Source organism: Balaenoptera musculus, chromosome 6 (assembly GCF_009873245.2).
Source record: "Balaenoptera musculus isolate JJ_BM4_2016_0621 chromosome 6, mBalMus1.pri.v3, whole genome shotgun sequence".
In the NCBI taxonomy this organism is placed as follows: Eukaryota; Metazoa; Chordata; class Mammalia; order Artiodactyla; family Balaenopteridae; genus Balaenoptera; species Balaenoptera musculus.
In genome coordinates, this window is record NC_045790.1 from 46,468,362 (window position 1) to 46,492,620 (window position 24,259).

Here is a 24,259-nt window from a genome sequence, read left to right on the forward strand (position 1 = left end):
ATAAAGCAGAAACTAACACACCATTGTAAAGCAATTATACTCCAATAAAAATGTTAAAAAAAAAATTGTTCACAGGTAAAAAAGGGCTTTTAAAGTTTTTGAAAACAGTTAAATGCCTAAACCAGAGGTCACAAACTGTTGCCCTTGGATTGCATCCTGTGAGCAAACGTGTTCGGTCTGCCTACCCTGTATTTTCAAAAATTGGAATTGCTTTCCAATATTTATTAGTGAGGATATTTCATATAAAATGTTATTAATATTGAAAGATCTGAAGGTCTGGCAACAATGAAGCCCCACTGCCTCACTGCAACAATTGGCCAGTAGTTCTCAGTTGAACCAGCACACTGGAAACCATCTAGGAAGCTCTGAAAAATTACCAATGCTTGAGGCTGACCCCTACTCATTCTAGGGAAAGCCCCAGCAACTAATACATTTAAAAGTTCCTCAGAGGACTCTAACGGTGCAACCAGAATTGAGACTCCTGGGCCTAGAGTTTTACACTTGACATATGCTCTTCGTTTAATCACAGCAGTCAAATGTGCTTCACTGTTCTTCCAGTTTACCCCCATCCTAAAAGGCACTGGGAATTGAAACTCCATTTAAATATCCCCATTTAATCTTGTTTAAGCCACTGAACTATAGAAGGGTCCAGTGATGCAAAATGAACTTTATTGGCTACACACACTCTAATCTGATGTATCTCAAAGCACGGTGGGTAGATCACTTCTGTATCCAAATCTCTTGTTAAAGTGCATGTTCCAGACACATATATGAAAAACTCTGAGCAAGAACTCCTTATGCACTGTAAACACTAAAAACCATCCTTGGTTTGTAGAAGGGTGCTGAGGGCTCTCTTCCCCTCCTGTTCCTACCAGCGTCTACTGTCTGACCATGCAGAACACTAACTTTTGGGGTCATGGAATTACTCATTGAACAGAGAGCAGTGAGGTTTAAATCTCACTTGCATCCACACTTGGCTTGCTCTCATTGGATTGCTTTTCCATTAGAATTGCTGTTTGGTTCTGCTCTTGGACTCTCTAATGTCCATGGTAGACGCAGTAAGATGAACTTGGTGCCTCGGTGCCTAAGTTAGGAGCAAACAAACCTTTTGCCTTCTTAATAGGGAAGAGAGGCCAGGAGACATGATTAACCACTCAAGATCCCTCCCAGTCTACCCCAAGGGGTTCCCTGCAGCTAAGTACTACTAAGTTCATATATGGTACCACTAAGTTCCCAGGGGCTCAAGCAATATTTCTCAAGCATGATCCACAAATGACCTATATCCATCACCCAGCAGCTGGATTCCTGAGTCTCATTGCAAAACCTACTGAATGAATGAGAATCTCTAGCAAGTGGGCTTGAGAAGCTGTACTCGTAACAAGCTCCCCAGACAGTTCTTAGGCACAGGAAGTTTGAGAGCCACTGAGCTCTGGGTTCAACAAAGAGAAGACCCCACTCTAAAGCTCCTTCAGGAAAGTCACAGGAACCAAGGGAAGCCACTGGCTAACATTCTGGGTCCTCACATCTCCCTCTCTCTTCACTCCCCAACTGGAACGACTTAAGCAATTCAGGGCAGACCCATTTAAAATGACAACATAAATACCCAGAAAAGGAATAGCTGGATCATGTGGCAGTTCTATTCTTAATTTTTTGAGGAATCTCCAAACTGTTTTCCATAGTGGCTGTACCAATTTACCTTCCCACCAACAATATATAAAGGTTCCCTTTTCTCCATATCCTCTCCAACACTTATTTCTTGCCTTTTTGATAATAGCCATTCAAATGGGCATGATGTGATATCTCACTGTGGTTTTGATTTGCATTTCCCTAATAAATACAGTGATGTTGAACATCATTTCCTGTGCCTGTTGGCCATCTGTAGGTCTCCTTTGGAAAAATGTCTGCCCAGATCCTCTGCCCATTTTTTAATCAGCTTATTTCGTTTTTTGCTTTTGAGTTGTACAAGTTCTTTACATATTTTAGATGTTAACCCCTTATTGGATATATGATTTGCAAATGTCTTCTTCTGGGTATTTATCAGAAGAACATGAAAACACTAATTCAAAAAGATATATGCACCCCAATGTTCATCACAGCATTATTTACAACAGCCAAGATATGGAAACAACCTAAGTTACCCATTGATGGACGTATGGATAAAGAAGATGTGGTATATATGTACAATTAAATACTACTTAGCCATAAAAAAAGATGAAATCTTGCCATTTGCAACCCCTGGATGGACATTGAGGGTAGTATGCTAAGCGAAATGAGTCCAACGGAGAAAGACAAGTACCATATGATTTCACTCACATGTGGAATATTAAAAATAAATAAACAAACAAAATAAACTGCACAAAAGCAAACAAATAGATACCGAGAACAGATTAGTGATTACCAGAGGCGAAAGGAAGTAGGGGGAGGGAGAAACAGATAAATGGGATCAACTATACGGTGACAGATGGAAACTAAACTTTTCGTGGTGAGCATGCTGTAGTGTATATAGGTCAAAATATAACGTTGGGGCTTCCCTGGTGGCGCAGTGGTTGAGAATCTGCCTGCCAATGCAGGGGACACGGGTTCGAGCCCTGGTCTGGGAAGATCCCACATGCCGCGGAGCAACTAGGCCCGTGAGCCACAACTACTGAGCCTGCGCGTCTGGAGCTTGTGCTCCGCAACAAGAGATGCCGTGACAGTGAGAGGCCCGCACACCGCGATGAAGAGTGGCTCCCGCTCGCGGCAACTAGAGAAAGCCCTCGCCACAGAAATGAAGACCCAACACAGCCAAAAATAAATAAATAAATAAATTTTTTAAAAAAATAAATAATGTTGTACACATGAAACAGTAATATAAACCAATGTTACCTCAATTTTTAAAAAAATTTTAATAAAAAATAAGATGACCACATATTCTGTTTTACTATAATTCAAATTAATCAGCTATTAGGACAAAAAGAAGTGAGAAACATTTAAAATCCAACTGTATAGTAGCAGAGTCCTTAATACCATAAAAACACAGATGAGTTTCATGCTCATAAAGCTTACAATTATTTGTCATACTACTTCCATTTTAAATCAATCCTACGGCATAACCAGGGAACACCTTTCAGTGGAGTTCTAAGCTTCTCATATCCTTTTTTATGCTTTCATACAGAGCTCATCAGCCTTCCTCTCCAAGGCTGGATGATATTGTTAACCAACATGTGGCAAAGAAGATTCTAAAACAGCATGACAATTTTATGCTTGAGTCAGGCAATCATAGCTCTCTTGAGGGAAATCTGCTCTCCAGGCTCACCTCTCCTGTGTTTCTGCCCACAATCCCCCCTGGAGGAACTTAAGGCTCTTATACACTCGATTACACTCTACTGATTTATAGTGCCAAACAGCCATTCACATAAGGGCCCTCCATAAACATTACGGGATTATGCCAACTCAGGTGATTGATTCTGGTCCTCTTAATGTGCCACCACTCTACAGACAAACCTTATATATCCAGTACGATTTCAGCTCCTCAAACTAGGCTCCCTATCCACACCTTGCATCTATTGTCTTCTGAAAACAAGATTGCAGTTAAAAGAACCAACTACTGGAGAAAACTAATTATAAATAGGAAAACAGGGGAAACATTACAGGTAGCTGAAAGTTTAGCACTTGCACACAGTGAGCACAATCAGTATGAAAATGACACTAACTCTGATTCTTCTGTGTGACAGAAAATTTCCTTCCATCATCATCAAAACTAGTGCTTCTTAAACTGAAAGGTGCCTGTGAACTACCTGGAACATCTTACTAAAATGTGGGCTCTAATTCAGACAATCTGAGATGGAGTCCGAGATTGTGCCTTCCTAACAAGCTCCCAGGAACTGCTAAGGCTGCTCATAGCTCTGCTACTTATAGTGTGGTGGGGAAACAGCAGCATCAGCGTCAGTGTCAGCACCAGCATCACCTGGGAGCCTGTTAGACAAGAATCTTGAGTCCACCTTAGACCTAAGGAAAGAGAATCTGCCATTCAACAAGGTCTCAGGTAAGTAGAATGCATAGTGGACAGCCGCTAACACACCATCTTATACTCACTGTCAATCAGAACTGTCTGGGACCTTTTTGAAACTACAAAAGCTTAGGCCTCATGGCAGAGAATCTGATTCAGTTGGTCTAGGGTATTTCACTGTTCCTATTTTTGTTTGTTTTTAGGCATACCCAGGTGGTTCTGAGCAGCCAGTGTTGAGAACCAGTGAATTAAAAATACCCAACTGGGTGGAGGAAAATATAGAGCTACTGCTAATCGGTGAGGAATTTGAGGGAATGATGAAAATGTCCTAAAATTGGTTATTGCAATGGTTACATGACTCTGTGAATATACTAAAAACCATTGAATTGTATACTTTAAATGAGTCAATTGTATGGTATATGAATTATTCTCAATAAAACTGTTATATAAAAATGTAAAACTTCAATAGCTTTCCTATTTTAAAATAGGTAAATAACTCCAACTGAACAACAATGAAGTGGAATTACTGCCCATCCTGGAACTCTGGCCCAAGAGGTTGAACTTCTTTCAAACAAAGAGAACACAGATGCTTATACGACTCATCTAGAAACATTAAGTCCTGCTCATCTACTCCTTAGGTTCATTTCTGGTTAAGGTAATGCATATTTTAAAAAGAAAAGCAAATTTATCAATTTTGAAAAGTTTCTCCTGCACACCCAAAGTTTCCATAGTATTTTCAAATAAATAATTTTGCTTCCCCAATTTAAAATTAACCAAGTTATTAACTAATAAGTTAACAATGAATTAACTAATCCATTGTACTACATTCTTACATCTTTTCTGTGTTTTTGAAAACATTCAAAAAACATGTTAAGAGGGACTTCCCTGGTGATCCAGTGGTTAAGACTCCACGCTCCCAATGCAGGGGGCCCAGGTTCGATCCTGGTCAGGGAACTAGATCCCGTGTGCCACAACTAAAGATCCCGTATGCCACAACTAAGACCCAGCACAGCCAAATAAATAAATAAATAAATACTTTTTTTTAATTAAGGAAAAATATATAAAATGCAAATCTGACCTTGTTTTTAAAAAGTGACTTAAGAAACTCTCGATAATGTGCTCATAAAAATAAAGATGATAAATAGCACTAAAACATCAGGAAAATTATACTCCAATAAAGACATTAAAAAAAAAATCAGGAAAGATCACTGTAATATATGAGACACTGTTTACTTATTATCAAAAGGAAAGTACTATAAATATACGTAAGTAATAGGTACCACGTATTACTATACCTTGGAGAGGCATGCACAGCTTCTGATAGCTGTGGTGTCAAATGCTCAAAACTGCAGGTCTTGTATGCTCAAGCCAATGACAGTTCACAAGTATGATTTACTTTCCCTGTTGGATCGCCATAGCCTATGTAAGTCATTTTCCCCCAGAACCAGTGCCCTTGTTTATGGTCTCATGGTCTCATTCTTTTGAAACAGGCATATTCTAGATGCATCACTGAACAGAGTTTTCAGGACAATATACACTGGTTACATGGCATCTTCTGGGATCCCCTGCTCATTAAGGAGCCCCTCTCTTAAGAAATGACTTTCTAGGACCATCAAGGCAATGGTTAAGGTCACCTTCAAAAGTAAGCATGATGCCTTCCCTTATCCAAACTCTCCCATAAAATCCAATATATTTCAACATAACTGTTGCTGTGTATATTTTCTTTTAAAATAATTCTACCATGTTACATTCTGTAGATGACAAAAAAAAAAAAGGCAAATCAATGCTCCTAAGTACTGACCTTGCCCTGGGTAATAACCCTTGGATAGTCCTCCTATTACTTTTTATAGTGAGGAAGTTTACCCTCCTGCCTAAACTAAGCCCATCCTGCTCTTAGTACATCTGTCCAATGAACTCTTCAGTTTTCATAGTATTGGGAAGATGGTTCTATATCCCAGAGCAAAACAAATGACCTGAATTTTGGATAAAAGATTCCAATTCCAAGGAAACAACCCTGAAAGCCACGTTGGTGATACTCAGCATATAATAGTCAACTCTATCTCAATCCTGACTCTTTGAAATACTAACTTCCGAGAGGGCAAGACTCACATTCATTGCTGAGTTAAATATACTAATTCTTAATGGATTAGCATGTCTCAATTCATAACTTATTTAACAATTCACCAAAAAGAAAAAAAAGTTTCAAAAGAAAGGAGAAAAGGCATACCTAATATTATATATATCCTGAATATTCTTCTCTCCACCATGTCCTTCCTTAACAGCTTGCATTTGTAATAATTTCATAATGGCTTTTATCAACCCGTGTGTATTCCTGTAAAGAAATATAACAACATGTCAAATGTTATAAAGTGAATATTCTAATCAGGTACTTAATCCTACCACTTTGAAATAGTTGAACACTTGCCACGCACACTGAACAGGAGCCATCCACACACACCCAGCTTATTGCATAGCACAGCCAAGAATAGGCCTACAAGCTCCCATTCAACACATTGAAAGGAGGAGAAGTGGAGCCAAAGAATCAAACCACTAACCTATCAATCACCTCCATACATGCACTTGGGGGAAAATCAATCAGGAAAAAGGAAACACTAACCCACATAACTGCAGGCAGTGACCACATCAGTTACCCACACTGAAAAATCAAGTCCTTCATTTATAAATATTAGCAGACCATGAATAATAACCAGACATATGAAATGGAACAGCCACTCAAAAAAGTGGGCCAGGGGACCAATCAAAGAAAATAACGCCCATTAAAACAAAGTTAATGGAAGTGGGGAACAGAAATTTAAGTTTTCTCCTTATCCTCTGTAAGAGGCAGCAGGATAATAAATCAAAAAGAAGGCCTGCCCTTTTTTATTTTTTTGCCTGTTATTAATTATTTTAAATTCTGAAACAGGATTTTATTCCAGCATTACTGAGGTAAAACTGACAAATACAATTGTAATATAATGTGTACAACATGATTTACATGTACATTGTAAAATGGCTGCCATAATCAAGTTAATTAACACACACATCACTTCACATAGTTCTTTTTTTTTTTTTTTGGTAAAAACGCTAAATACTCTCTTAGCAAATTTCAAGTACACAATACAGTATTGTTGACTACAGTTACTACGTTGTACATTAGATCCTCAGAACTTATTCATCCTATAACTGGAAGTTTGTATCTTTTGACCAACCTCTCCCCATTTCTCCCACCCAGCCCCTGGCAACAATATCTGTTCAACTTCTTTTTTTAGATTCCACATATAAGTGGTACCATCCAGTATTTATCTTTCTCTGTCTGGGTTATTTCACTTAGCACGATACCCTTCAGGTTCATCCGCGTTGTCACAAATTACCCTGCCCTTTTTAAATAAGATGCTCCCTGGGAACAAAAAAGAAATCTTAGAAATAAAGATTACCTGTTAAATTTTTAAAAAGTAATATTTTTAAAATCATGGTTGTTCATATTTACGGAGAGTCTATTGTAAGCTAAGTACTATCCTAAGAGTTTAACATGTATTGTGCCTTGCTATCTAGAATTGACTTTTAACAATCATCGACAGGAAGACACTGTAACTCACCAAAAAAGATACCCCACATCCAAAGACAAAGGAAAAGCCACAATGAGACGGTAGGAAGGGGCGCAATTACAATAAAATCAAATCCCATAATAGCTGAGTGGGTGACTCACAAACCGGACAACACTTATACCACAGAAGTCCACCCACTGGAGTGAAGCTTCTGAGCCCCACGTCAGGCTTCCCAACTTGGGGGTCCGGCAACAGGAGGAGGAATTCTTAGAGAATCAGACTTTGAAGGCTAATGGGATTTGACTGCAGGACTTCGATAGGACTGGGGGAAACAGAGACTCCACTCTTGGAAAGCACACACAAATTAGTGTGCGCATCGGGACCCAGGGGAAGGAGCAGTGACCCCATAGGAGACTGAACCAGACATACCTGCCAGTGTTAAGAGGGTCTCCTGCAGAGGCGAGGGGTGGCTGTGTCTCACCATGAGGACAAGGACACTGGCAGCAGAAGTTCTGGGAAGTACTCCTTGGCTTGAGCCCTCCCAGAGTCTGCCATTAGCCCCATCAAAGAGCCGGGGTAGGCTCCAGTGCTGGGTCACCTCAGGCCAAACAACCAACAGGGAGGGAACCCAGCCCCACCCATCAGCAGACAAGCAGATTAAAGTTTTACTGAGCTCTGCCCACCACAGCAACAGTCAGCTCTACCCATCACCAGTCCCTCCAACCAGTAAACTTGCACAAGCCTCTTAGATAGCCTCATCCACCAGAGGGCAGACAGCAAAAGCAAGAACTACAACCCTGCAGCCTGTGGAACAAAAACCACATTCACAGAAAGATAGACAAGATGAAAAGGCAGAGGGCTATATATCAGATGAAGGAACAAGAAAAACCCCCAGAAAAACAACTAAATGAAGTGGAGATAGGCAACCTTCCAGAAAAAGAATTCAGAATAATGATAGTGAAGATGATCCTGGACCTCGGAAAAAGAATGGAGGCAAAGATCAAGAAGATGCAAGAAATGTTTAACGAAGACCTAGAAGAATTAAAGAACAAACAAACAGAGATGAACAGTACAATAACTGAAATGAAAAATACACTAGAAGGAATCAATAGCAGAATAACTGAGGCAGAAGAACAGATAAGTGACCTGGAAGACAGAATGGTGGAATTCACTGCTGTGGAACAGAATAAAGAAAAGAGAATGAAAAGAAATGAAGACAGCCTAAGAGACCTCTGGGACAACATTAAACACAACAACATTTGCATTATAGGGGTCCCAGAAGGAGAAGAGAGAGAGAAAGGACCCGAGAAAATGTTTGAAGAGATTATAGTCGAAAACTTCCCTAACATGGGAAAGGAAATAGCTACCCAAGTCCAGGAAGCGCAGAGAGTCCCATACAGGATAAACCCAAGGAGAAACACGACAAGACACACAGTAATCAAACTGGTAAAAATTAAAGACCAAGAAAAATTATTGAAAGCAGCAAGGGAAAAACGACAAATAACATACAAGGGAACTCCCATAAGGTTAACAGCTGATTTCTCAGCAGAAACTCTACAGACCAGAAGGGAGTGGCATGACATATTTAAAGTGATGAAAGGGAAGAACCTACAACCAAGATTACTCTACCCCGCAAGGATCTCATTCAGATTCGATGGAGTAATCAAAAGCTTTACAGATGAGCAAAAGCTAAGAGAATTCAGCACCACCAAACCAGCTCTACAACAAACGCTAAAGGAACTTCCCTAAGTGGGAAACACAAGACAAGAAAAGGACCTACAAAAACAAACTCAAAACAATTAAGAAAATGGTAATAGGAACATACATATCGATAATTACCTTAAGCGTGAATGGATTAAATGCTCCAACCAAAAGACATAGGCTCGCTGAACGGATACAAAAACAGGACCCGTATATATGCTGTCTACAAAAGACTCACTTCAGACCTAGGGACACATACAGACTGAAAGTGAGGGAATGGAAAAAGATATTCCATGCAAATGGAAATCAAAAGAAAGCTGGAGTAGCTATACTCATATCAGATAAAATAGACTTTAAAATAAAGAATGTTACAAGAGACAAGGAAGGACACTACATAATGATCAGGGATCAATCCAAGAAGAAGATATAACAATTATAAATATATATGCACCCAACATAGGACCACCTCAATACATAAGGCAACTGCTAACAGCTATAAAAGAGGAAATCAAGAGTAACACAATAATACTGGGGGATTTTAACACCTCACTTACACCAATGGACAGATCATCCAAACAGAAAATTAAAAAGGAAACACAAGCTTTAAATGACACAAAAAACCAGATAGATTTAATTGATATTTATAGGACATTCCATCCAAAAACAGCAGATTACAGTTTCTTCTCAAGTGCACATGGAACATTCTCCAGGACAGATCATATCTTGGGTCACAAATCAAGCCTCAGTAAATTTAAGAAAATTGGAATCATATCAAGCATCTTTTCTGACCACAACACTATGAGATTAGAAATCAATTACAGGGAAAAAAACGTAAAAAAACACAAAGGAGGCTAAACAATACATTACTAAACAACCAAAAGATCACTGAAGAAATCAAAGAGGAAATCAAAAAATACCTAGAGACAGATGACAATGAAAACACGACAATCCAAAACCTATGGGATGCAGCAAAAGCAGTTCTAAGAAGGAAGTTTATAGCAATACAATCCTACCTCAAGAAACAAAAAACATCTCAAATAAACAACCTAACCTTACACCTAAAGGAACTAGAGAAAGAAGAACAAACAAAACCCAAAGTTAGTAGAAGGAAAGAAATCATAAAGATCAGAGCAGAAATAAATGAAATGGAAACAAAGAAGACAATAGCAAAAATCAATAAAACTAAAAGCTGGTTCTTTGAGAAGATAAACAAAATTAATAAACCATTAGCCAGACTCATCAAGAAAAAGAGGGTGAGGACTCAAATCAATAAAATTAGAAATGAAAAAGGAGAAGTTACAACAGACACCGCAGAAATACAAAGCATCCTAAGAGACTACTACAAGCAACTCTATGCCAATAAAATGGACAATCTGGAAGAAATGGACAAATTCTTAGAAAGGTATAACCTTCCAAGACTGAACCAGGAAGAAATAGAAACTATGAACAGACCAATCACAAGGAATGAATTTGAAACTGTGATTAAAAATCTTCCAAGAAACAAAAGTCCAGGACCAGATGGCTTCACAGGTGAATTCTATCAAACATTTAGAGAAGAGCTAACACCCATCCTTCTCAAACTCTTCCAAAAAATTGCAGAGGAAGGAACACTCCCAAACTCATTCTATGAGGCCACCATCACCCTGATACCAAAACCAGACAAAGATACTACAAAAAAATAAAATTACAGACCAATATCACTGATGAACATAGATGCAAAAATCCTCAACAAGGGCTTCCCTGGTGTCGCAGTGGTTGAGAATCTGCCTGTCAATGCAGGGGACACGGGTTCGAGCCCTGGTCTGGGAAGATCCCACATGGCCATGGAGCAACTGGGCCCGTGAGCCACAATTACTGAGCCTGCGCGTCTGGAGCCTGTGCTCCGCAACAAGAGAGGCCACAATAGTGAGAGGCCCGCGCACCGCGATGAAGAGTGGCCCCTGCTTGCCACAACTAGAAGAAAGCCCTCGCACAGAAACGAAGACCCAACACAGCCATAAATAAATAAAATAAATAAATTTTTGTAAAAAATCCTCAACAAAATACTAGTAAACAGAATCCAACAACACATTAAAAGGATCATACACAATGATCAAGTGGGATTTATCCCAGGGATGCAAGGATTCTTCAATATATGCAAATCAATCAATGTGATACACCATATTAACAAAGTGAAGAATAAAAACCATATGATCATCTCAATAGATGCAGAAAAAGTTTTTGACAAAATTCAACACCCATTTATGAAAAAACCCTCCAGAGAGTGGGCATAGAGGGAACCTACCTCAACATAATAAAGGCCATATATGACAAACCCACAGCAAACATCATTCTCAATGGGGAAAAACTGAAAGCATTTCCTCTAAGATCAGAAACAAGACAAGGATGTCCACTCTCACCAGTATTATTCAACATAGTTTTGGAAGTCTTAGCCACGGCAATTAGAAAAGAAAAATAAATTAAAGGAATACAAATTGGAAAAGAAGAAGTAAAACTGTCACTGTTTGCAGATGACATGATACTATACATAGAGAATCCTAAAGATGCCACCAGAAAACTACTAGAGCTAATCAATGAAGTTGGTAACGTTGCAGGATACAAAATTAATGCACAGAAATATCTTGCATTCTTATATACTAATGATGAAAAATCTGAAAGAGAAATTAAGGAAACACTCCCATTTACCGTTGCAACAAAAAGAATACAATACCTAGGAATAATCTTACCTAGGGAGACAAAAGACCTGTATGCAGAAAACTATAAGACACGGTTGAAAGAAATTAAATATGATACAAACAGATGGAGAGATATACCATGTTCTTGGATTGGAAGAATCAATATTGTGAAAATGACTATACTACCCTACCCAAAGCAATCTACAGATTCAATGCAATCCCTATTAAATTACCAATGGCATTTTTTACAGAACTAGAACAAATCATCTTAAAATTTGTATGGAGACACAAAAGACCCCGAATAGCCAAAGCGGTCTTGAGGGAAAAAAACGGAGCTGGAAGAATCAGACTCCCTGACTTCAGACTATACTACAAAGCTACAGTCATCAAGACAATATGGTACTGGCACAAAAACAGAAATATAGATCAATGGAACAGGATAGAAAGCCCAGAGATAAACCCACGCACCTATGGTCAACTAATCTATGACAAAGGAGGCAAGGATATACAATGGAGAAAAGACAGTCTCTTCAATAAGTGGTGCTGGGAAAACTGGACAGCTACATGTAAAAGAATGAAATTAGAACACTCCCTAACACCATACACAAAAATAAACTCAAAATGGATTAGAGACCTAAATGTAAGACGGGACACTATAAAACTCTTAGAGGAAAACATAGGAAGAACACTCCTTGACATAAATCACAGCAAGATCTTTTTTGACCCACCTCCTAGAACAATGGAAATAAAAACAAAAATAAACAAATGGAACCTAATGAAACTTAAAAGCTTTTGCAAAGCAAAGGAAACTACAAACAAGATGAAAGGACAACCCTCAGAATGGGAGAAAATATTTGCAAATGAATCAACGGACAAAGGATTAATCTCCAAAATATATAAACAGTTCATGCAGGTCAATGTTAAAAAAACAAACAACCCAATCCAAAAATGGGCAGAAGACCTAAATAGACATTTCTCCAAAGAAGACATACAGATGGCCAAGAAGCACATGAAAAGCTGCTCAACACCACTAATTATCAGAGAAATGCAAATCAAAACTACAACGAGGTATCACCTCACACCAGTTAGAATGGGCATGATTGGAAAATCTACAAACAACAAATGCTGGAGAGGGTGTGGAGAAAAGGGAACCCTCTTGCACTGTTGGTGGGAATGTAAATTGATACAGCCACTATGAGAACAGTATGGAGGTTCCTTAAAAAACTAAAAATAGGACTACCATATGACCCATCAATCCCACTACTGGGCATATACCCTGAGAAAACCATAATTCAAAGAGTCATGTACCACCATGTTCATTGCAGCACTATTTACAATAGCCAGCTCATGGAAGCAACCTAAATGCCCATCAACAGACAAATGGATAAAGAAGATGTGGTACATATATATACAATGGAATATTACTCAGCCATAAGAAGGAATGAAATTGAGTCATTTGTAGAGACATGGATGTATCTAGAGACTGTCATACAGAGTGAAGTAAGTCAGAAAGAGAAAAACAAATATTGTATATTAATGCATATATGTGGAACCTAGAAAAATGGTACAGATGAACCAGTTTGCAGGGCAGAAATTGAGACACAGATGCAGAACACAAACGTATGGACACCAAGGGGGGAAAGTGGTGGTGGGGTGGGGGGTGATGAATTGGGAGATTGGGATTGACATGTATACACTGATGTGTATAAAATGGATAACTAATAAGAACCTGCTGTTTAAAAAAATAAAATAAAATTCAAAATAAAAACAAAAAGGAAATCACTTTTAACTTTATCTCTAGCCAAGACAAGATCTGGACTTAATTAATTGATATCTTTCGGGGCAATTACGTGAGATGTTATTTAGTGTACTCTTCTATGGCATTTAAAATTTTACAACTTGTAAAAGGTTTGGTCGCACTGTCCCATACAGTAGCCAATGGCCACATGTAGCTACTGAGCACTTGTAATTTGGCTAATCCACATTGGGATGTGCTGTTGTGTAAAATACACGCTGTATTTAAAAGACTTAGAACACAAAAAAGACTGTAAAATATCGTGTAATTTTTTATACTGATTACATATTGAAATAATATTTTTGAAATGTGGGGTTACATAAAATATATTATTAAAGTTAATATCAACCATTTCTTTTTACTTTTTAATATAGCTACTAGAAAATTTTGAATTATAAATGTGGCTCATAGTACAATATATTTCTATTTCACAGCACTGCTGGAGACACTCACATGGTTTGTTTCCTAAGTGGATTCTTTGGTGAGCAGTGAGGTTTCTCTTGCAGTTGAAGCATTCCCCACAATCTATACAACAGTATGTTTTCTTTTTCACATGGATCCTCTTATGACCATGCAGTGCAGATTCATGAATGAGTGTTTTGTGATGGATATCACATGTGTATGGTTTCTCTCCTGTGTGGATCCTCTGGTGAAGACAGAGGCCTCAACACTGCATGAAGCCTGTTCCCTAAGATTCTCTTTCCTGTGTGTGTTCTCTGCTGGACGTCAAACTGAGGTTCAGCTTTTCTCACATACTCTACATTGGTATTGTGTCAATTCCACTTTGCCTTCATCAGAAATATGGCTAGTTAATTCCACTGTGACTCAAAAGAAATTAAAAAGTAAATTTTTTAAAAAATTGGAATGACGTGCAGTTGTCTTAGGAAGGTCTGATGGCATGATATCTCCTTGGGAACCAAGGTACTGTCTTATTTTCTTCCTTTGAGACTGCTCAGATTCTTCTGAGAACCTTCCCTGTTGACACCCTGAGCTTCTAGAATCCTCCTCCTCTAAAGCTTAGGAAGAAGATACCTCAGCACCCAAACTTTTAGAATAAATTCCTTCGTTGCAATTCTTCACACCATTCACTTTTACAGAATGAGAACCATTCTGTAGCTAAGGATCCCAGACTTTAAGGAATGCTACCTTCCAGTATATGCCCCAGCTCTTCACAACTCTGCACACTTTCCTTTACAGAGATCTGGAGAGCCTTCAGCATGGAAACTGTAACTGCTCTATCACCAATTTATCAAGAACCTATTCCTGGGTGTGAATGTCCGACCTCAGTCACAGGCCTCAGTGCTGCTGTCTTGCTTTTTGAAAGTTAGTCTTCAGGATGACACAAAACCCTATGGCTCTGACCCAGGTCTGTGCCTAGATTTTTATACAAGACCATGAATTTTTATACAAGACCATGAAATCTGAGGTCTGTAGCTATATTTAGTAGATAAAGTCTAATCATCACTGAATCAGTGAGCAGTTCCAGATTCCAGTATCCGATTGAGACCTATCAGAGGAGTCTGCCCTGGTTTACCTTGGTGAGAGGGTCACTATGTGTTCAGAAGTCTCCTTGTCTTCTTGTCTGCAATGTTTACACAACTGGTAATCAGCTTTAAAGTCTGATTTAAGCTAAAATGACTCCATTTATGTATGGTTGAAATGGAGATGGAAAAAGTCCAAGCCTCACCTAGTAACCTCATAAGGCCACTCTGGACCTAATGATTAGTTTAAAGGGTACTCATTTTAGATGATCAATTTTGACTGAATTTCTTCCAAGAAATATGGCTTCATTAAATAATCTCTTTTTGCATGTAAAACTATATTGGTTTTCCTTATCTAATGATTTATTTGTCATATGACTAGAGTTTTACAGAAGACAGATAACAGACTTATGATTTTTAACCAATTTGGGTCACCTACCCCTTTATGAAAGCACTAGAATCCCAGAGAAAAGCACATACATCATATGTGCATTTAATTCCAGGGAGTTCCCAGAACCACTGAGACTGGTAAATTAACTCCAGTTTTTTAACCTTTAAGTTACATCTTGTTTTATTTGTGGATCCAGACTTTACTGTGTGGATAATTGAGTCCATACTATATTTTAAGCAAGAGTGTAACATGAATACATTATAATTTTTGAAAGATGATGGCATTAATAAAATCACATGTAGATCCATTCAAATAGTAACATATTGCCTTAAATTCAATTATTTTAGAATAATTTCTTAAATTATTTAAATATTTCAAGTGGGCTGAGAGGGATGGTTTCAGATTTGTATTTAAATCCCTGCTTTAATTCTAATTAGATAGGGAATGTTGGGCAAGCCACTTAATGTCCAGAAGCCTCAACATCCTCACCTGTACAAGAGAATCATAATAATAAGCCCACCTCTGTGTTGTTTTAAAGAATAAATAATACTATGTCAGTAAAGTACCTGGTTATTTTTTCAATAAATTGTAATAATCTAATATGGTAACTGTACCATAAAGATTATAATGCTTTTCCCTTTGTAAGGTTATGCAAACAGAAGTTTCAGAGTTCATGAATGCCAAAACCTAGAATGTTCCTAAAACTAACTACAGTTAAGTCCTAAATGCCTAAATCCTAGTATTTTCTATCTTTCTTCACAAAACCCTCTTTTTATTGTTTTCAAGCCATTGTTACTCTGAATCTCAGATCTGCTCTTACAAAATTAAAAATTTTTATATGAAATCTGTATAATTGCAGAAAGAGGTTACAAGAGTTTGAATAGTGCTAAAAATCAAAATAATAAAATAGAAGAAAACATAACCTTTAGAGAAGCAAAAATCAAAGAAAGGATAGAAGAAAAATTCACTAGACCTAAGTCTTCAAACTGAAAGGGCTACCAAGTGCTAGGCAAGATGCCTGAAAAAATCTCTGACATTCCCAAATCCATAGGTAAAGAGAAAATCCTATGAACTTTAAGTTATAAAATAAAATCTATAAAATAAAGAACACTAGACTGACATCATTTCTAATTTGGCATCAGAATTCTCATCTGCAACACTAAATGAAGCAATGTATATGGAATTATGAGAGAAAGGTTTATATAACTTAATAAATCTAACCCCCTCCCCAGAAAGACTAAGAATAATGTATGAAGACAAAAGAAATATTTTTCAGACATAGTACTCTGAAAAATTTTCAAGAGGTTCTCCAGTTAAAAGATAATGCAGGATGATTGCACAACTTTGTAAATATACCAAAAACCACTGAATTGCACATTTTAAAAGAATAGTTTTAATATGTGAATTATATCTCAATAAAGCTATTATTTTTTTAAGATAAAGCATAAGAAAGAACTGAAGTGGTAGAAAGATATAGCCTACAAAGAACTTGTTCAGAATGAATACCAGAAGAATTTACAATCAAGTCTTTAACATTTTTCAAATGTCACTATAAAGTTTAAAGCAATTGTTAAGAGAGGTTTTGGAGGGGGAAAGTACAAAAAAGAGAGAAAAAAAAGACAATCTATCATAAAAATTCCAGATCACTTTAGCAAAGTTAGTGGGGAGGGTTTCAGGGGAAAGAAAACATAAAATTAAGATGAGAGATAACCTGAGATGAAATATTTATAACACATATGACAAAGGGTTTATATACATAAAACAAAAAAAGCAACAAAATAAGGCAGATCATATGATAGAAAAATGAGCAGAGAATATAGATACACAGAAGAGGATGATTCATAATATCCAGTGTTAATGAGTGAATGGGGAATAAGCATTTTCAGGTTGAGCATACATTCTTTCAGACTTTATGGAGGGCAATTTAGCAGTGTCCATAAAAATTTTAAATGAACAGTCTTTTTCCCATAAATTGCATTTGTAAGAACCTATCATATAGAAATACCCTTACATATGCCCAAAAGAAGATATTACAAGGCATTTGTTATCTTAAAGAAATGGAAGAAGAAAACTACGTTTGCCAATAGAGAAATATTTAAAATATGACACAATCATATTATAGAATAGTCTGCAGCTCTTAATAAAGATGCAAACAGATCTATGAAAAGATGTCCAACACATATTAAGTGGAAAAAAAGCAATTTTAGAACAATATACATATGAATAATATATCCAATTTTAAAACACATGGAATGTATAGGCTTATAAATACTTTTTTATACATCTAGATATGGGGCTCCAATTTCACTGGAATTAGCTGGTCCCTGATTCCACGTGCCTGGATCTGATTTCAGATCACCCTAGCTTTCCCTATACTCCAGAGGGAACCAAGGGCAATATTTGGAGAAATCTCTGAGCCACTCTACTCTCCCTGAGCCTTTCCAGCCTGTCACTTCCTAGTTTCCACCAGGGCCCAACAGGAAAGTGAATTTTTTAAAAAGAAGAAAAGAAAGAGAAAATGGTAAAAAGGAGAAATTTTACCACTTACTACTTTCACTACCTGCAAGCGCCATTGTTTGAGTTTTCAAAAATGTATGCACTACTTTTATTTTTTTATTAGTGAAAAAAAGGAGGAAAAAAGATTTATAATCTCAAGGTGAGGAAGGACCACTGAACACAAAAAGAAGATTAAACCTGATCTCCTAGATATACAGTATGAGCAGAAATTTAAGTAAATAATGAAATAACCACCGTGTCTTTTATTTAGAACCTGCCTTCAGTCACAGTTTGGCACAGACACAAAAACATGTTAACTCGAGGAAGTAGACTTCTGAGAACATTTTCAGGATCTGGAATTAGCCCTTAGACAAGCAGGCCGGCTGTGTTTGAGGTACACAGGTACCCAGAAAGTTATTTAACAAATCAAAGTGAAGACTTTTAATCAAGGCGGAGGAGCTCTGATTAGATATTATGACTAACTTGTTCATAGTATAATATGTTCGAGGGATGTCATTACCAAAAAAAGGCATATCCAACTGTCTACTGGATAGTCCCTCTTCAGTGTCTCAATTGTGCCTCAAATTCAACATGTCCAAAACCAAACTCATGTTCTTCCCACATACCTGGTCTTCTAATGCTTCCTATCTACCTGGTAGAGAAGCCAAAAATCAAGGAGTCACCTTTGATATATCCCTTTCAGTGATTCTCATATTCAATCCACCTCAAATGCTTCACTCCCTAAATATCTCACAAATCCATCTATTTCCCTTCATCTCTAGGAAGCAACTATCATCCCTCACCTGAACTACCGTAACAGTCACCTAAACTCATCTCCCTGTACCACTCTATTTGCCTATCCAAAACCCAGCACTTTTAATGTTATGTTCACACTGCAGCCACAGTGGTCTTTTTGAAACCACTGATACTCATCATATAAAAACACTTCAGTAGATTCCCTCTGCACTCAGGATAAAGACCCAAATCCTGTACATTAGCCATCATGAAGGTCTGATGGCTGAAATGTCTGACCCCTGCTTCTCTTCCCAGCTTCATCTCAAACCACTCTCCTCTTGCTCTTGAAATTTTTCAGGCCTTCCTAACTAATCGTCTTCTCTCCCACCACAGGGACCTGGAACATGCTACTTCCTGTGACTGGAAAATTCTACCCTCTTCTATTTGCCTAGAAAAGTTTTATTCATTCCTCAGTCTCATGTCAAGTGTCACTACATCAGCGAAGCCTTCCCTGACCTCCATGACAAGGTCAAACTCCCACATTAAAGTCACTCTCAGCACAGTGTTCTTGTCTGAATGTAGTTTAATATATAATTGTGTGACTATGTGATTATGGCAATCTCTCTCTTTAAACGAAAAGCATCATGAGTGCAATGACCAAGTCTGCTTTCCTCACCATGATCTCACAGCACCTAGTAGAGGTATACAGGAGATATTCAATAAGTGTTTAATTAGTAGATGGATGGAAGACAGCTAAGGTATAGTCTTGCTTAGATACAGAGGTGACCTTTGAAGGTAATTTCTAGTTCTATAATTATGTGATTTTTACATATGCACACTGAAATTGCAGTATCATATATGTATTATTATAAAGTTTGTTATTTAGTTTATTACTAAATAAGCTAATATGAATGATATTACTAGTTGTGTTTATAGTCCTCTCTGAGATTGTACATTTAGCAAATGAGGGAATTGTAAATACTGGGAAGATAAAGTTAACATAATACCCTTTACATTATCAAGCAATGAAATAATCCTGCTGGGGGAAGGGAGGCAGGTGTTTTCTGTTGGGTGTTTTTTTTTTTAATACATCTTAAGCCATGTAGTAACAACATTAAAACCAACTTAAGACTCCTTACAGAATAAGTAAAATAAAAGAAATATTCAGTATGGTAAAAAGAGATTTAACTACTATGTTGAAGATTGCCCACCATGCAGCTAAGTTCACCACACTACCAATTAACACCTAAGAGAATCTTATGAATATTAGATGGTTCCTGTGACTTAAGATCAGAGCAGCTGCGAGAAGACCCCTTTGGAAGATGCTATTTTTTTTTCACTTTCTTCCCTCTTAATTCATTTATTATATATGAACATCACTAAATAGCAATAGGACTTTTGAAGCTACTAAAATTTCTCCCCCTCTCTCTCTCTCTCTCTCCTTCTCTCTCTCTCTCTCTCTCTCTCTCTCAAGCTGCTTCTAAAAGAGTGGGTCTAAAATAAACTCAAAATAGTGAAAAGATAATAAAGTCTCAAAATATGATTTTTTAAAAAGAAGGAAGAGGATGGAAATACATCAATTGTTTAATCCATGAGCTCATTATAATTCTTTATAAAATAAAATCTAATTGTTCAATACTGAAGAACGCGTTAAAAAAAAAAACTGATTGTTTTGAAGTTTAGTAAATAAAGAAAGAAATCAAGTATATATCCTGCCCTTCCTATACAAACTGTACTACTGGGTAACCAAACAGTAGATATGAGGATGGTTCTCTTTATAGCAATATTTCAAGTAATAAGTGAAGAAAAAAATTGTAGAATTAAAATGTCACTATTTTGAATCTCCTAATGAATTAATGGATCTAGCCGTTAAGCATAAACCGCTAACATCATTATGTCCCTCCCCATGGAAGAACACATTGCCCCCTATGAAGAAGTCTTCCCTCCCTGACACTCCCCCGCAACAACGACAAAAACTGAACTTAAATCTCATCAAATTTCTAGCGCAAAATTTACAGGAAGTGCAGAGAAATAAGTTAAAGCACACCATGGAGAAGCAGCCAGCAAAATCCACACTGTGGGAATCACTGCAAACAACCAAGTTTCTTCAGTAAATTGTAAGAAAGAGAGAGGCAGACAGAGAAATATGGATATATGTGAAGTGGAGATCCTATTGGCTAAAAGAGAGGTTAAAGAATTAACAACTAATTCTTATTTGGATGGTTATTCAAACAAATTGTTTAAAAAATATTATTAGCAATTAGAAATCTAAATACTGACTGGACATTTAAATACTACACACACACACAAACGCACACACATATATCCAGGTGTAATAATCATATTACTGTTATGTTTTTTAAAAAGAGATATATACTTAATATCTACAGAAGAAATTATACAATGTCCGGGATTTGCTCCAAAAGAATATGGTAGAATGGAAGTGGATGAGATTATGGAGGAGCAGGACTGGCCGTGAGCTAAAGGTTGTCAGGCTGAGTGATAGGAACATGAGGGCTCATAACACTATTCTACTTACTTCTGAAATTTTCTTTTAAATTTTTAAAAATCAAAGAGTTCCTCTTTGTAACACCTATTTTTTTCCAAAATTTTCTTGGCTATTTTTTTGGTATCACACTCCAAGCTAGTTTCCTTCCTTTACCTCCCTTCCCTTGGCAACCAAGGCAGTGGTTGCTGCTATCATTATTGCTGTTTGGAGAGATAACATATGCTTTCAAAAAAATATTCCAGAGGATGGTGATGATGATGATGATGATGATGGAAAACATGGTGGCATCTTGCCGTCACAATAAAACAATCATGTTATCTTTGACAATGACTCTCCATCCACTCAATCTCTCCTCCCTCTACCCCATTTTAATCTTTTTTTTTTTTTTTTTTGGCTGTGCGGCATGACATTCGGGATCTTAGTTCCCCTACCAGGGATCAAACCTGTGCCCCCTGCAGTGGAAGCACAGACCTTAACCACTGGACCTCTAGGGAAGTGCCCACTCCTCCCTCGATCCCAGTCAGAGTAACACAGAGTGAATACCATCACCTGTACTTAAGTACAATTATGTTTCAAAGCTAGAGCTGAGCTGAGAGGCTGAGAGATACCTATTTCCAGAGTCATGGCTTTACCCCAATTTCAATCTTCAGTAATAATGTCCCAGTCTCCTCTCTGTTTTGAGAATTACCGCTCCTTGTCCATTCATATGGTTACTATAGAAAGGATCCCAGCATACGAATATTCACACAATGAAGACACAGCCTGTAGAGGGTTAAATTGTCTGCCCCCCCCCCACAAAAAAAAGTACATCTAAGTCCTAATCCCTGGTTCCTGTGCATGTGACTTTATTTGGAAATAAGGTCTTTACAGATGTAACTAAGGCTCTTAAGATGAGATCATCCTGGGTGGGCCTTCAATCCAATGACTGGTATCCTTATCAGAGAAAGGAGAGAAGAGATTTGAAACAGAGAAGAAGGTCATGAAAAGACAGAGGTGGAGACTGCAATTACGCAGACACAAGCCAAAGAACGTCGCCAGCAGCCACCAGAAGCTGGGAAAGAGGCATGGAACTGACTCTCCCAGCCTCCAGAAGGAACCAATCCTGCTGACACCTTGGTTTTGGGCTTCTGGCCTTCAGAATTGTGGAATAATAAACTTCTGTTGCTTTAAGTTTGTAGTCATTTGTTACAGCAGCCCTAGAAAACTAATACACAGCCCCTGGCAGAACTGACTGGTCCAGGAGTGAACATCTCACACATGCTGGTCCTTGGAAATCTGTAATTGTGGCCAAGAAATTCAAACCTCAGTCTGGCTATCTCTTATGGATAAGAGATGTTAACCCAGGAGCAGGTGGTGCCCTGTAGACTAGGAAGCAGAGAAGTCAGTTTGCAGCAAGAGAGAAGAGACACACAGCCTGTATCCAATTTGTTTCTGAGGCTCAGGTACATCCCTGTTCTTAAGTCCTGTGGGACACCCCTTTAGCAAAAAAATTAAAATCACCCTTTAATGCTCAAATGAGTTCAAGTGGGTTTCTGTAACTTGTAGCCCACAGAGTCCTGTCACACTCAAGAACCTGCTGCCAAAAGTCCTTTAGTAAAGATCGGCTGGAACAAGTTCTTCCTTGGGTAGCTGCCAAAACAAACTGAACTGACTTACGAACCCTCTAAGAGGGAGCAAAGGAAACTTCAGGCCTGAGCTACAAGTGCAGTGACAAGAAACAATGCAAAAAAAAAGGTGGGAATGTAAATTGATACAGCCACTATGGAGAACAGTATGGAGGTTCCTTAAAAAACTAAAAATAAAAAAAAATTTAAAAAAAAAAAAACTAAAAATAGAGCTACCATATGATCCTGAAACCCTGCTCCTGGGCATTTATCTGGAGAAAAACTTAATTCGAAAAGACACATGCACACCAACGTTCATATCAGCACTATTTACAATAGCCAAGACATGGAAGCAACCTAAGTGTCCATCGACAGATAAATGGATAAAGAAGATGTCGTACATATATACAATGGAATGTTACTCAGCCATTAAAAAAGAATGAAATAATGCCACTTGCAGCAACATGGATGGACCTGGAGATTATCATACTAAGTGAAGTAATCCAGACAGAGAAAGACAAATATCATATGATATTGCTTATATGTGGAATCTAAAGAAAAGATACAAATGAACTTATTTACAGAACAGAAATTGACTCACAGACATAGAAAACAAACTTATGGTTACCAAAGGAGGGGGGAGGGATAAAAGAGGAGTTTGGGATTAACATATACACACTACTATATATAAAACAGCTAACCCATAAGGACCTACTGTATAACACAGGCAACTATACTCAACATCTTGTAATAACCTATAATGGAAGAGAATATTAAAAAAGAATATATATATATATAACTGAATCACTTTGCTGTACACCTGAAACTAACACAACATTGTAAATCAACTGTATTTCAATAAAAATTAAAAAAAAAAAATGGAAGCTCAATTTTCACTGGCATAAGAGCCAAACCCAGATCTCATCATAAGAAGGAGTGTGGGTCAATAATGATGCTGAATATTCCAGAGAAAAAGAAAAGAAAAAAATTTTTGGTCAAGCTGTACAAACTATACTAATTAAAACCACCCAGAAAAATTGCTCTTCACTAGGTAAATACAGCACAATTACTACTGTGCATATGAATACCATATCTCAGGTTTCCTTTGGGGTGTATTTGATTACAGCATTAAATACTGCTCATGTATGCTCGGTCTCCTTTTGAAAAGACTACAATTAATGCTTGGTTCTTTAGTTTCGAAATATTCTAAATATGAGATGCAAGGAAGTACCCATACTAATTTTTTGACCAGGGATGAGAATAACAAAAGTTTGCATTGAAGAGAATTATACAAACATCCCAAAAGGGGGCATTCTGAGTATCATGGGAGCAAATGGTA

The 24,259-nt window shown here is 37.5% G+C and overlaps 1 protein-coding gene across 2 annotated transcripts in view; it reads right to left on the reverse strand.

Annotated features, from left to right (window-relative positions):
- FOCAD (focadhesin) overlaps window positions 1-24,259 on the reverse strand; it is a 318,822-nt gene that overhangs the window by 255,937 nt on the left and 38,626 nt on the right. For both annotated transcript variants that reach the window (XM_036855059.1, XM_036855060.1), the window contains exon 5: window positions 6,216-6,320. In XM_036855059.1, coding sequence (XP_036710954.1) covers window positions 6,216-6,320 — 105 coding nt within the window. The remainder of the gene's footprint in view (window positions 1-6,215; window positions 6,321-24,259) is intronic.